At 39.9% G+C, this 14,813-nt stretch overlaps 1 protein-coding gene across 1 annotated transcript; it reads right to left on the bottom strand.

Annotated features, from left to right (window-relative positions):
• Positions 1 to 314: 314 nt before the first annotated feature.
• LOC133663795 (putative methyltransferase DDB_G0268948) lies at positions 315 to 13,999 on the bottom strand. The gene is made up of 4 exons (XM_062068497.1): positions 13,762 to 13,999; positions 13,344 to 13,504; positions 4,514 to 4,730; positions 315 to 422 (listed from the first exon to the last, which is right to left on the bottom strand). The coding sequence occupies exons 1-4, from the start codon at positions 13,870 to 13,872 to the stop codon at positions 315 to 317; spliced, it is 597 nt and encodes a 198-aa protein (XP_061924481.1). The 5' UTR covers positions 13,873 to 13,999.
• Between the last annotated feature and the right edge of the window lie 814 nt (positions 14,000 to 14,813).

The following is a 14,813-nucleotide window of genomic DNA, read 5'->3' as shown; positions in this document are numbered from 1 at the left end:
AGAGATCCTCCTTCCTCACTGATTCTCGTCCTTGACTTTTCTCACAATCCTCTTCAATCTTTCATGGACCGTCACGGTTATTATTTTCAAACTATTGCACAAACACTGGGCTCCGTCTCGTCAATTTCCTTGCAAAGTGGTCTTGCAGCCCCTTCCAGTCTATCCCTTAAGTTCTCTGATAGCTCTTTGTTCTTATCTGCAGTAACAGAAGAGGCTGTTTCCGTAACAGGTGTCTTTTATCTACGTAACAAGGCTCGTTTGTGTGCTTTATGGGCACACAACCAGTCTGGTGGGACCTATGAGGTTATTGTCACTTACCACTCCTTGTTAGCATAAGGGATGGATGTGTAGGCTTCCCGGTACAGCTCAATAGAACTGGCACCAAGGTGAGGACTGCGGTAAGGATGTAATGCTGCGTAAAACTAAAGAGCACAAAAAGGTAACATGAGACCATTTTACTTGGGTTTTGTCATCAGTGGTGCAATGTACAATAGGGAAGGGACTCATATGGTTGCATTCCTGGGTGGAAGGTGTATTCATTTTGCAATGCAGTCTGCTGAAAATGATGGGAAGTGACAAGCTGCAGAGCAACTAACACCGTGGTCAAAGTTGAAATTGCACACAAAACACTTTTTAAGATATTCAACACTTTACCGCCATCTGGCTTCTAAAGTGGATAGAGCACCCCACAATTTGTCACGTTTTAAGTGTCAGGTAAACTGCAACGAATAGGGCCATATGAATCCCCATTCCTACGGTATCGGATTTGATTCTTCAGAATCAATTCTGGATTCAAAATCAATATTTTTTGATAACATTGGATGCCAGTTCTGTGATTAACTACATTCCTCCATAAAACAGAGCTGATGAATTTCTGTATTAGTTTAAAAATAAAAATAAGATGTTCAGTAAAATTCTACTCAAACAATAAATAAAGTCAAATAAGGCAACGAAAGAAGTATCCAACACTTCTTAATTCTAAAGTAAATCTGATCAAGATATGGGAGTCTACGTCAATTATATGATTTGCCTGAGTGGCTGAACAGGACAGATTAAAAACAAATAGTTTTTAGATTTTTCTTTAATCTATTTTGGATCGTTACAAATAAAAATTGCTACCACTTACTACTGTGTAGTAAGTAGTAGTGAGTTCACAATCACAGAGCATCTACAGCAGACCTGGGCAATTATCTTGACTGGGGGGCCAAATTTAGTCTGGGGGATGACACACACACACACACACACACACACACACACACACACACACACACACACACACACACACACACACACACACACACACACACACACACACACACACACACACACATACACACAAACACAGCTGTAAAAATCTGCTGTACAGAATGTGTGCTTGGGTCCTATTTCTAGGAACACTAATACAAAACCTCACAATAATGTCTGATTGAATACTAAAAACTAGAGATGTCCGATAATGGCTTTTTTACAGATATCCGATATTCCGATATTGTCCAACTCTTAATTACCGATTCCGATATCAACCGATACCGATATATACAGTCGTGGAATTAACACATTATTATGCCTAATTTTGTTGTGATGCCCCGCTGGATGCATTAAACAATGTAACAAGGTTTTCCAAAATAAATCAACTCAAGTTATGGAAAAAATGCCAACATGGCACTGCCATATCTATTATTGAAGTCACAAAGTGCATTCTTTTTTTTAACATGCCTCAAAACAGCAGCTTGAAATTTGGGACATGCTCTCCCTGAGAGAGCATGAGGAGGTTGAGGTGGGTGGGGTTGAGGTGGGGGGGCGGGGGGTAGGGGATAGGGTGTATATTGTAGCGTTCCGGAAGAGTTAGTGCTGCAAGGGGTTCTGGGTATTTGTTCTGTTGTGTTTATGTTGTGTTACGGTGCGGATTTTCTCCCGAATTTGTCATTCTTTTTTGGTGTGGGTTTACAGTGTGGCGCTCACGATCAACATATTTTACAATTAAACAAAACGCAACAAAAACGGCGAAATATGAACGCTAAGGGTAAAAAAAAACCCCACCTACGATCTGATATATCACTAAGCTTTAGAACAAGCCTGGGCATTTATTTTGACTTGGGGGCCACATTTAGAGAAAAAAACGTGTCTGGGGGCCGGTATATCTATCCATCTATATGCTGTATATATATATATATATATATATATATATATATATATATATATATATATATATATATATATATATATATATATATATATATATATATATATATATATATATATATATATACATATATATATATATATATATATATATATATATATATATATATATATATATATATATATATATATATATATATATATATATATATATATATATATACACAGCATATAGATGGATAGATATATTTACCTGTATATATATATATATATATATATATATATATATATATATATATATATATATATATATATATATATATATATATATATATATATATATATATATATATATACACAGCATATAGATGGATAGATATATTTACCTGTATATATATATATATATATATATATATATATATATATATATATATATATATATATATATATATACATATATATATATATATATATATATATACATATATATATATATATATATATATATATATATATATATACATAGATATATATATACACAGCATATATATATATATATATATATATATATATATACACAGCATATATATATATATATATATATATATATATATATATATATATATATATATACACAGCATATATATATATATATATATATATATATATATATATATATATATATATATATATATATATATATATATATATATATATATATATATATATATATATATATATATATATATATATATATATATATATATATATATATATATATATATATATATATAGACTTAGACTTAGACAAACTTTAATGATCCACAAGGGAAATTGTTCAACACAGTAGCTCAGTTACAATGATGGAAAGGACAATGCAGGTATAAATAGACTAATATAGCTGTAAAAAATGTAACATATATACGAATATATACATAATATGTGTACAGAGTAATTTATATGCAGATATATTATATTATGTCTATAACATATATACAATATAAACCAAATATATATATATATATATATATATATATATAAATATGCGCACGCACAGACACACACCCACACACACATTTAAGATGTGAAAATGTGCTGTACAGTATGTGTGTTTGGGTCCTAACACTAATACAAAACCTCACAATAATGTCTGATTGAATGCTAAAAACGTTATGACAGACCACCTTAAAAAACGGGATGGAATTTTACATTTTCTACTGAATGAGACACCCAGAAAGTACATGACAATAATGTGGGATTTACAATATTACCTATGAACGATAAAACACTGAATATTGACAACATATGAACGTCGATCCTCTTTTACTCCTCACACCCCTTCTCGATCTACATTATTTACAATCAAGCGAAACACAACAAAAATGCAACAAACACGGCAAAATATGAATGCGAAGAGTAAAAAAAAAAAAAACACCTACAATTTGATATAATATCACTTTTATTGCAGGACTTTGTTGTAAAAATCTCCTTCCGCGTCTGTCCCTGACACCCACATTTCAGACTCTGGAAACACTCTGTGGAAACGCTCCCCACCCACACTGCTTGGTGCCTCGTCTGAGCTGCTGTGACTTATATTACCATAGTAACTAATTAGATGACCATTGTATCTAATTAGATGACCATAGTAACTAATTAGATGACCATAGTATCTAATTAGATGACCATAGTAGTTAATTAGATGACCATAGTAACTAATTAGATGACCATAGTAACTAGTATATCATGCAAAAGCACAGATTCCAACCCTTGGAATACTTAGTATAGTTGAAGACTTACGGTCATTAGAAAACATCACTGCACATCATAATGGCAGCTACACTTTCCACCTTAAAGATCTAAACTAATTATTTGGGAATGTCTGGCGGGCCAGATTGAAAAGCTTAACGGACCGCATGTGGCCCCCGGGCCTTAATTTGCCCAGGTCTGCTTTAGAACTTTGTTGGAAAAATCTCCTTTCGCATTTCAGGCTGGCCGCTCTGGGCACACTCTGTGGAAACGCTCCTTAGATGACCATTGTATCTAATTAGATGACCATAGTAACTAATTAGATGACCATAGTAACTAATTAGATGACCATAGTAACTAGTATATCATGCAAAAGCACAGACTCCAGCCATTGAAATACTTTGTATAGTTCAAGACTCACGGTCATTGGAAAACATCACTGCACATAATAATGGCAGCTACAGTTTCCATCTTATATATCTAAAAAAATTATTTGGGAATGTCCGGCGGGCCAGATTGAAAAGCTTAATGGGCCGCATCCCAGGTCTGATCTACAGAGTAGTTGGTTGGAACTTCTTTGGTTCAGCAGTTCCAATATTTAAAGAGGTTAAACCAAAACAAGCACCTCTTTGCAGACTTGGTTCAGTGACTGCAAGCAGCAACCGGGGTAGCTGAGATCCATCTCGACGGTGTAGTTGAGCAGAGCCAAGCAGCCGTGAGGCTTCAGGACCCGATGGGCCTCCTGAAGAAAGCGTGGCCTGTCAAACCAGTGGAAGGCAGACATGGCAGTTATCAGGTCCACCGAGCCGTCGGCAAACGGCAGCTCCTCGGCCACACACTGCCTGAAGGCAATGACAGAAGAGTGAATTAGACATGTCCCATGCTGCACTTCAACATTCAACAAATGCTCTTTTTGTGGTCCCTTTTTCGTAATAGATTAATCAATTGGTGATGGTTCTAATGGAGAAATGCCACATGTTGTGATTAACCCATGGGGGGGACCCTTTGTGGGTATTTGTATTGCCTTTGAAGATGACATCATGCAACAGAATGTTCATTTTAAACGTTAGCGCAGGGGTGTCAAACTCAAATACAGAGTGGGCCAAAATTTAAAACTGAACAAAGCCGCGGGCCAAGGTTGAACAAATTAACCTTTTAATAGGGAACCAAACAAGTTTTGCATTGAATATTGAACAAGCAAGGCTTATGTAACTTTATAGTGACATGCAAAATCGATATTCCAAGAAAGAATATCAGAAGTCGACAATTATTACAGAACTCAGCTGCACCCGCGCTGACGAAGACTAGAGGGTAGGCGCACATTACACCAGTTTTAATGTCGCTTCAGGGTCAATTTTAAAGTTCAATTATTGGTTTTCAAATGTTTTGATGGCCTTGCGCCTTCTCACCTATCTTACCTGCTTTTACCTTATCAACACTCGCAGATCCTGAGGTCCTCTGGCACTGGCCCTTTATCTTTACCAAATACCAGAACAAAGACCCACAGGTAGGCGGCATATAGCCACTATGGCTCCCACCTGTGGAACAGCCTGCCAGAGAGCCTCAGGACTGCAGAGACCGTTAAATTATTATTTCATTTTTAAAGGCTAAAGACATGTTTTTAATCAGGCTTTTTACTGATCATGTTAAACTGTTTTTTTTTTTTATCTTAATTGTATTCAAATTACTACTATTATTATCTCCTCCGCGCGGACGGAGACGCGGCGCTCTCTGGCAAAAAAAGAGGCGGGGGACTATGCTTCTTTATCAACAATAGCTGGTGCACAGACGTGACTGTAATTTTTAGACACTGTTCTTCTTCTCTGGAATATTTCTTCATCCACTGTAAGCCCTTTTACTCACCGCGTGAGATTGTTTCATTCATTCTCGTGGCTGTTTACATCCCGCCCGGCGCGGACGTGCATGACACTCAGCGTGCGCTCGCAGGACAGATCTTACATGTGGAACGGTCTTTTCCTGACTCTCTTGTTATCGTGCTTGGTGACTTTAACAAGGGAAATTTGAGCCAGGAATTACCAAAGTATAGACTGTTTATTAAATGCCCGACCGGAGAGGAGAACACGCTGGATCACTGCTACACTACATTGAGCAAGGCTTTTCATGCAGTCCCGCGCGCTGCTCTTGGACTATCAGATCACGTGATGGTGCACTTAATCCCTTCATACAGACAGAGACTGAAACTGGCTAAACCTGTTATGAGGAACATTAAGTGTTTCACCGCTGAGTCTGTGGACGAGTTGCGTGCTTGCTGGGAAACGACAGACTGGGAGGCAATTGGAGCGGCCATGAACAATCTGGACGAGTATACGGACACTGTGACCTCATACATACAGTTCAATGAGGCGCGCATCATTCCAACGCGCACCAGGGTTTGTTATAACAACGACAAGCCCTGGTTCACACCCAAGCTCCGACAGCTGCGCAAAAAGAAGGAGGCTGCGTGGAGAAGCGGGGACCGAAGTACATACAGAGAAGCGAAGTACCACTTCAGCAGGGAAGTGGAGAAAGCTAAATCTGTGTACTCTAACCGTCTACAGGAACGGTTCCGCTCCAATGATTCTGCGGCAGTTTGGAGAGGTCTAAGGGCCCTTACGAACTATAAGCCCAAAACCCCCCAGGCCCTGAGATGACCAGACTCTCGCTCAGGGCCTCAACACACATTACTGTCGTCATGAACGGCCTTCAGCTCATCAAAGCCATGCTCCCCCCACCATCACCCTCCCCACCAATGCCAGCACATCATTAAAGGAGTTAAAGGACTCAAAGGACTCCAATGACATCACAGGACTCCAAAAACATCATATGCTGTAAAGACCCTCTCCATCAAAGAAGAGGATGTACGCCGGCAGTTCTTGAAGCTGAATACGCGGAAGGCCCCCGGGCCGGATGGTGTCTCCCCCTCCACTCTCAGACACTGTGCGGACCAGCTGGCTCCTGTCTTCACTGACATTTTTAACACCTCTCTGGAGCTATGCCGCGTGCCGTCCTGCTTTAAGACCTCTACCATTGTCCCTGTCCCCAAGAAAGCACGGATCACAGGACTAAATGACTACAGGCCGGTCGCGCTGACGTCTGTGGTCATGAAGTCCTTTGAGCGCTTGGTCCTGCCCCACCTCAAGGACATCACCGCCCCCCTCCTGGACCCACTGCAGTTCGCCTACAGAGCCAACAGGTCTGTGGATGATGCAGTGAACCTGGCCCTCCACTTCATCCTGGAGCATCTGGACTCCCCAGGAACCTACGCTAGGATCCTGTTTGTGGACTTCAGCTCTGCCTTCAACACCATCCTCCCTGGACTGCTACGAGACAAGCTCTACCAGCTCAGCGTGCCCGACTCCCTCTGCAGTTGGATTAATGACTTCCTGACAGACCAAAGACAGCACGTACGGCTGGGGAAGATTGTCTCGGACAGTCGAACCACAAACACTGGTACTCCTCAGGGCTGTGTACTCTCCCCCTGGCTCTTCTCCCTGTATACAAACTGCTGCACCTCCAGTCACCAATCCGTAAAACTGCTCAAGTTTGTGGATGACACCACCCTCATCGGGCTCATCTCGAATGGCGATGAGTCCGCCTACAGGAGAGAGGTGGACCGGCTGACGTCCTGGTGCAGCCTCAACAACCTGGAGCTGAACGCCCAGAAAACAGTGGAGATGATCATGGACTTCAGGAAAGTCACAGCCCCATCATCCCCCCTCACCCTGATTGACTCTCCCACCCCTGTCCCCATTGTGGACTCCTTCCGTTTCTTGGGCACCACCATCACCCAGGACCTCAAGTGGGAGCTGACCATCAGCTCCCTCATCAAGAAGGCCAAGCAGAGGATGTACTTCTTGCGGCAGCTGAGGAAACTTAAGGTGCCGACAGAGATGCTGGTGCAGTTTTACTCAGCCATCATAGAGTCCATCCTGACCTCCTCCATCACAGTGTGGTTCCCCGGCGCCACAGTCCAGGATAAGAATAGACTGCAGCGCATCGTACGTGCTGCTGAGAAGGTGATTGGCTGCAAGCTCCCATCCCTCCAGGACTTGTTCTCCTCCAGGACCAGGTGGCGTGTGGGTCGGATCACAGCTGACTCTTCTCACCCTGGACACACACTATTCTCCCCTCTCCCCTCAGGCAGGAGACTACGCTCCATCCAGACCCACACCTCCCGCCACCTGAACAGTTTTTTCCCCTCGGCCATCAGGCAAATGAACAATAACTCCTAACAGCAGCTCCTTGAATTCCTTGAATCCCTTCTAAGTCTATCTGATAGCTCAGTCACAGCTCTTTTTATACCAAATATGTGTTATATGTGTTTTATGTCGCACGTTTGCACCAAGAAAAATTCCTAGTTTGTGAACCCGTTCTCAAACAATGGCAATAAAACGATTCTGATTCTGATTCTGATTCTGATCTCAATGTTACGTTTTTATCAACTTATTATTGTATTATTTGTATTGTATTTTTTACAGATATTTTATCATATGTTTCATACCATTTTTTTTAGATGCCGTTAATTTTTGTTATTCTCCAGTGTGGACGCCTCAAAGGTGGCGTTTTTCCTCAAATCCTCAGCGCCATGCCATGTTTTGTTTTTGTCGCGTTATTGTCAGTAGTGGCGTGTGTGAATGCACGTGTGAGTGTGTGTGTTTGTGAGTGTGTGTGTACGTGTGTTTTCTTTTCTTTTTTTTTGAACAACACTTTCCTGTTTATGAAAAGTGCTATATGAATATGGTTTGGTTTGATTTGTTATTAACATGTTGATCTACAGATTTATGCATTTAAAAGTACAACAAATATTAATTTATACGACTTTTATGGCTGACACCCTTCTGGGTCCCCAGCACCTATTTGAGGGATCCCCAAGGGTTAAAGGCCTACTGAAATGCATTTTTTTTTATTTAAAAGGGGATAGCAGATCCATTCTATGTGTCATACTTGATCATTTCGCAATATTGCCATATTTTTGCTGAAAGGATTTAGTATAGAACAACGACGATAAAGTTCGCAACTTTTGGTCTCTGATAAAAAAAGCCTTGCCCCTACCGGAAGTAGCGTGACGTAGTCAGTTGTTCGCTTCCTCATATTTTCCTATTGTTTTCAACGCAGCTAAAGCGTTTCGGACCGAGAAAGCGACGATTACCCCATTAATTTGAGCGAAGATAAAAGATTTGTGGATGAGGAACGTTAGAGTGACGGACTAGAATGCAGTGCAAAACATATATTTTTTCGCTCTGACCGTAACTTAGGTACAAGCTGGCTCATTGGATTTCACACTTTCTCCTTTTTCTATTGTGGATCACGGATTTGTATTTTAAACCACCTCGGATACTATATCCTTTTGAAAATGAGAGTCGAGAACGCGAAATGGACATTCACAGTGACTTTTTATCTCCACGACAATACATTGGCGAAGCTCTTTAGCTACTGAGCTAACGTGATAGCATCGGGCTCAAATGCAGATAGAAACAAAATAAATAAATCCCTGACTGGAAGGATAGACAGAAGATCAACAATACTATTAAACCATGTACATGTAACTACACGGTTAATAATTCTCAGCCTGGCAAAGCTTAACAATGCTGTTGCTAACGACGCTGAAACTAACTTAGCAACTTAGCAACCGGACCTCACAGAGCTATGATAAAACATTAGCGCTCCACCTACACCAGCCAGCCCTCATCTGCTCATCAACACCCGTGCTCACCTGCGTTCCAGCGATCGACGACGCGACGAAGGACTTCACCCGATCACAGATGCGGTTGGCGGCTAGCGTTGGCTAGCGCGTCGGCTATCCAAGTAAGTCCTCCTTGTTGTGTTGCTACAGCCAGCCGCTAATACACCGATCCCACCTACAACTTTCTTCTTTGCAGTCTCCATTGTTCATTAAACAAATTGCAAAAGATTCACCAACACAGATGTCCAGAATACTGTGGAATTATGAAATGAAAACAGAGCTTTTTTGTATTGTTTTCAATGGGGTACCGATACTCCTGTTTCACTGGCTACGACACGCGCATACGTCATCATCCAAAGGCATTTTCAACCGGAAGTTTAGCGGGAAATTCCAAATTGCACTTTATAAGTTAACCCGGCCGCATTAGCATGTGTTGCAATGTTAAGATTTCATCATTGATATATAAACTATCAGACTGCGTGGTCGGTAGTAGTGGCTTTCAGTAGGCCTTTAATAGAGAAACAATTGGGTTGAGAATAACAGAACTCTCAACCAACATTTCAGAGCATTTAAATACAGAATAAATTGTATCCTTTATTCACAATCAATCAGCAATTCAAGCCAAAGTGTATGCAATAATTGCATGGTGCAAAATTAATAGTACAGCACATTTGTTTTGTTGTATGGGCAACACTATATTGTGTGACTATAAAAAGAAAAAGATCACATTGTTCATGTTCTGAGAAAAATCAGCTAACTAACTCTTAATTCCGGTGGTTAGCTGGTTGGTTGGTTGAAGTTTATTTGAAGATGTATACAATGTCAATGTGATACATCACATATTATCAATTTTCTTCACAACATGCGGTTGGATGGCAGGATGGTGTCGATCTCTGGCTGAGGGCTGTGGACAAATTCTACTTCAACCAGCTCGTAACTTAAATTGTGCTCGCAATTTAAACCATAACAAGAAGCTGAGAGTCATTTTGTTTGTCACGTATCATACAAAGCTAAGATGTCAATGTTTGTAACCATATACACCAGACCTGGGCAAAATACGGCCCAGTTAAGCTTTTCAATCTGGCCCGCCGGACGTTCTACATACTTTTTTTTAGACCTTTAACATCAAAAACTGTAGCCGCCATTATGATGTACAGTGCTGTTTTTAAATCACCGTAAGTCTTGAACTATAGAAAGTATTTCAAAGGTTGAAATCTGCGCTTTTGAGTGTTGTACGAGTTATTACGGTAATCTACGTCACAGCAGCTCAGACGATGAACAAACCAAAGTGGGCGGGGCTTGTTTTCAGAGCAGCCAGCCCGAAACGCGTGTGTCAGGAACAGATGCGGAAGCCAATTGTTACAACAAATGTCCGCATAAAAGTGATAATATATCATATTGTGGGTGTTTATTACACTTTGCATTCATATTTTGCTGTTTGTTCCATTTTTGTTGTGTTTTGCTTGATTGTAAAAGATGTCTATCGAGGAGCTGGTCTGAGAAGTAAAAGATCATATGTTCGGATCAAATCAAATCAAATCAACTTTATTTATAAAGCACATTTAAAATTTACCACAGGGGTAGCCAAAGTGCTGTACAATGGGCAGGTTAAAATATAATATAAGAACTGAGCAAACACAACACAACCCAAACAGAACACGATAAAAAATAAATAAATAAAATAAATAAAACATAAAAACATAAAAACAGGTTCACAGCAGGTGTATTATGGGGCGCCATTGCAGGATGGATATCACTCAGTGTTAAAAGCCATGGAATAAAAGTATGTTTTTAAGAGAGATTTAAAAACAGGAAGAGAGGAGGCTTGTCTAACACTCAGAGGTAGGTCGTTCCAGAGCTTGGGAGCAGCAGCGGCGAAAGCTCTGTCACCTCTAAGCTTCAGCCTTGTGTCAGGGACCGTCAGTAGCAGCTGATCGGCTGATCTTAGGGATCGGGTGGGGCAGTAAGGCTGAAGGAGGTCAGAGAGATATGTTGGCGCGAGGTTGTTTAGACATTTAAAAACAAATAAAAGGAGTTTAAAATTGATTCGGTAACGCACAGGGAGCCAGTGAAGGGACGCTAGTATAGGGGTGATGTGCTCACGTCTGCTGGTCTGTGTTAGCAGACGAGCAGCAGAGTTTTGCTCGAGCTGCAGGCGGGCGAGGGAGGCCTGGCTAATGCCTACGTACAGGGCATTGCAGGAGTCTAAACGATTCGAGATAAAGGCGTGGATTAATTTCTCGAAATCATGTCCTGATAGAAGCGATTTCACTTTCGCTATTTGGCGTAATTGATAAAAGCTTTTTTGAACGACGCTGCTGATTTGTTTTTCGAATTTAAAATCTGAGTCGAACTTTAATATGTTGTTAATATTCAGTGTTTTATTGTTCATAGTTAACATTGTAAATCCCACTTTCTTTATTTTATTGTAAATTTTGGGTGTCCCATTCAGTAAAAAACTGTAAAATTCCATTCTGTTTTTTTTTGAGGTGGTCTGTCATAACTTTTTTGAATTATATCAGACATTGTGGCTTTTGGTATTAGTGTTCCTGGAAAAGAAGGGACCCAAACACACATACTGTACAGCAGACTTTTTACAGCTAAATGTGTATACATCATTTATACACACATACATTGGTCCCCCCAGACACATTGTTTCTCTCAATGTGGCCCCTGAGTCAAAATATTTGCCCAGCTCTGATATACACTCTACATCAGTGTTTTTCAACCTTTTTTGAGCCAAGGCACATTTTTTGCGTTGAAAATATCCAGAGGCACACCACCAGCAGAAATCATTAAAAAACGAAATTCGGTTGACAGTAAAAAGTCGTTGTCGCAATTGTTGGATATGACTTTAAACCATAACCAACCATGCATCATTATAGCTCTTGTCTCAAAGTAGGTGACCTGTCACAACACACCCTGACTTATTTGGAGTTTTTTGGTGTTTTCCTGTGTGTAGGGTTTTACTTCTTGTCTTGCGCTCCTATTTTGGTGGCTTTTTCTCTTTTTTTTGGTATTTTCCTGTAGCAGTTTCATGCGATATTTCCCGCATCTACTTTGTTTTAGCAATCAAGAATATTTCAGTTGTTTTTATCTTTCTTTGTGGGGACATTGTTGATTGTCATGTCATGTTCGGATATACTTTGTGGACGTCGTCTTTGCTCCACAGTAAGTCTTTGCTGTCGTCCAGCATTCTGTTTTTGTTTACTTTGTAGCCAGTTCAGTTTTAGTTTCGTTCTGCATAGCCTTCCCTAAGCTCCAATGCCTTTTCTTAGGGGCACTCACCTTTTGTTTATTTTTGGTTTAAGCATTAGACACCTTTTTACCTGCACACTGCCTACCGCTGTTTCCGACATCTACAAAGCAATTAGCTACCGGCTGCCACCTACTGGTATGGAAGAGTATTACATGGTTACTCTGCCGAACTCTAAACAGCACGGACACTCAACAACAACACATCATTTGCAGGCTATAATTACTGGTTTGCAAAAAATATTTTTAACCCAAATAGGTGAAATGAAATAATCTCCCACGGCACACCAGACTGTATCTCACGGCACACTAGTGGTTGAAAAACACTGCTCTACATCACATCCGACATTGGACAATGATGTCATCAAGCCTCGACTCATCCGAATAGGGGGAACCACACACAGTTGCAGCAACTTCCAGTTTCACTGTCTTCCGTATGAAAAGCACAAGCAAAAAAATTCCAATGTGGAAAAAAAATACATAAATTGATTTTAATTTTCAGTAGACTTGGGCTTACCTATATGTAATGTTTGGCTCTTTAGCATGCTCCAAAGCCTCCTGTATCTGGGCAGGGCTAATATCCGTTCCCACCACAGAAGCAAAGTGTTTGGCCAGCTGCACGGTACCTTGACCTGACCCACAGCCCACGTCCACTGCAAGCTCTAACGGACCACCTTTCTGCCAAAATATCACATGTTGTAATATTAAGCAAACTAGTAAAACAAATGTATAATCAACCATGCATGGTTAAAAATATGTTTCTAGTATAAACATTGATTGATTGAGACTTTTATTAGTAGATTGCACAGTACAGTACATATTCCGTACAATTGACCAGTAAATGGTAACACCCGAATAAGTTTTTCAACTTGTTTAAGTCGGGGTCCACGTTAATCATTTCATTTTATAGTGAAAATATTAACCTTTGGCTTTACCTGTTTTCCCGCAAAGTCGATCACATGCTCAATCAGGTGATCCGATGGAGCAATCCTGTACTTCCGATAAGAGGACGCATGCTCTTTGCCTTCAAACAAACGGTGAGCCATGACAAGTGGTGAACACACACCTCAGGAGAGCTGCAAAAATAAAAACGAGCGCTTTTAAAATCTGCGTTTTCATTAAAAACTACACGCGCCAGTAAGTTGGACACCATTTACCACACTCACATTCACACAAAGAGCGAAACAAACAATGGGTCTCTTGTAAGATGGGAGGTTTGTTGGGATGTGGAATGTTTGGCAATTAGGACCTTTAAAGGAACAGCATTTTTTTAAAGGTTGCTTTTTTTTTTACTTTAGATAGATATAGATAGATAGTACTTTATTGATTCTTTCAGGAGAGTTCGCTCAGGAAAATTAAAATCCCAGCAGCAGTGTACAGAATTGAGATCGAATTTAAAAAGTAAATAATGGGGGTATAAATGGAAATAAAATATTATTATTTAATATTATTGTAATATTACAATAAGAATAAAAATAAAAAGCAACAATAAGAATAAAAATATAACAGTAAAAATAAGAATATAACAAGAGAAACTAGGCAGTAGTGACCTAGTGTGTGCGAAAGAAGCATTGAGGCTGAGCATGTTGTTTTGTGAAATATAAAATTAAATGCCTTGTGTTTCTATGTGGAAAAAAAATGTACCAAAGTAAAGTTTTGTCTCCTCCAGTTTATTCTGGCGAGCTGTTTTATCTGTATTGTAGTTCTAGCTGTTTTTAGTATCCGCACCCACTTTTATTAATCACATTTGTTAAGACGATTACCGTATTTTCCGGACCACAGGGCGCGCCGGATTATAAGGCGCACTGCCGATGAATGGTCTATTTTCGATCTTTTTTCATATATAAGGCGCCACGGATTATAGGGCACATTAAAGGCCTACTGAAACCCAGTACTACCGACCACGCAGTCTGATAGTTTATATATCAATGATGAAATCTTAACATTGCAACACATGCCAATACGGCCGGGTTAGATTAGTAAAGTG

This window comes from Entelurus aequoreus, linkage group LG13, assembly GCF_033978785.1.
Source record: "Entelurus aequoreus isolate RoL-2023_Sb linkage group LG13, RoL_Eaeq_v1.1, whole genome shotgun sequence".
NCBI classification, from domain to species: Eukaryota; Metazoa; Chordata; class Actinopteri; order Syngnathiformes; family Syngnathidae; genus Entelurus; species Entelurus aequoreus.
This window is presented reverse-complemented; position numbering and strand designations above follow the sequence as displayed.

Bases quoted from the DNA above. Each gene is read 5' to 3' on its own strand.
- LOC133663795 (XM_062068497.1), bottom strand. From the start codon at position 13,872: ATGGCTCACCGTTTGTTTGAAGGCAAAGAGCATGCGTCCTCTTATCGG. The intron at 13,505-13,761 runs GTAAAGCCAAAG...ATATTTTGGCAG, and splicing joins TCGACTTTGCGGGAAAACAG to AAAGGTGGTCCGTTAGAGCT. The intron at 423-4,513 runs GTGCTTGTTTTG...TGTGCTCTTTAG, and splicing joins TGAACCAAGTCTGCAAAGAG to TTTTACGCAGCATTACATCC.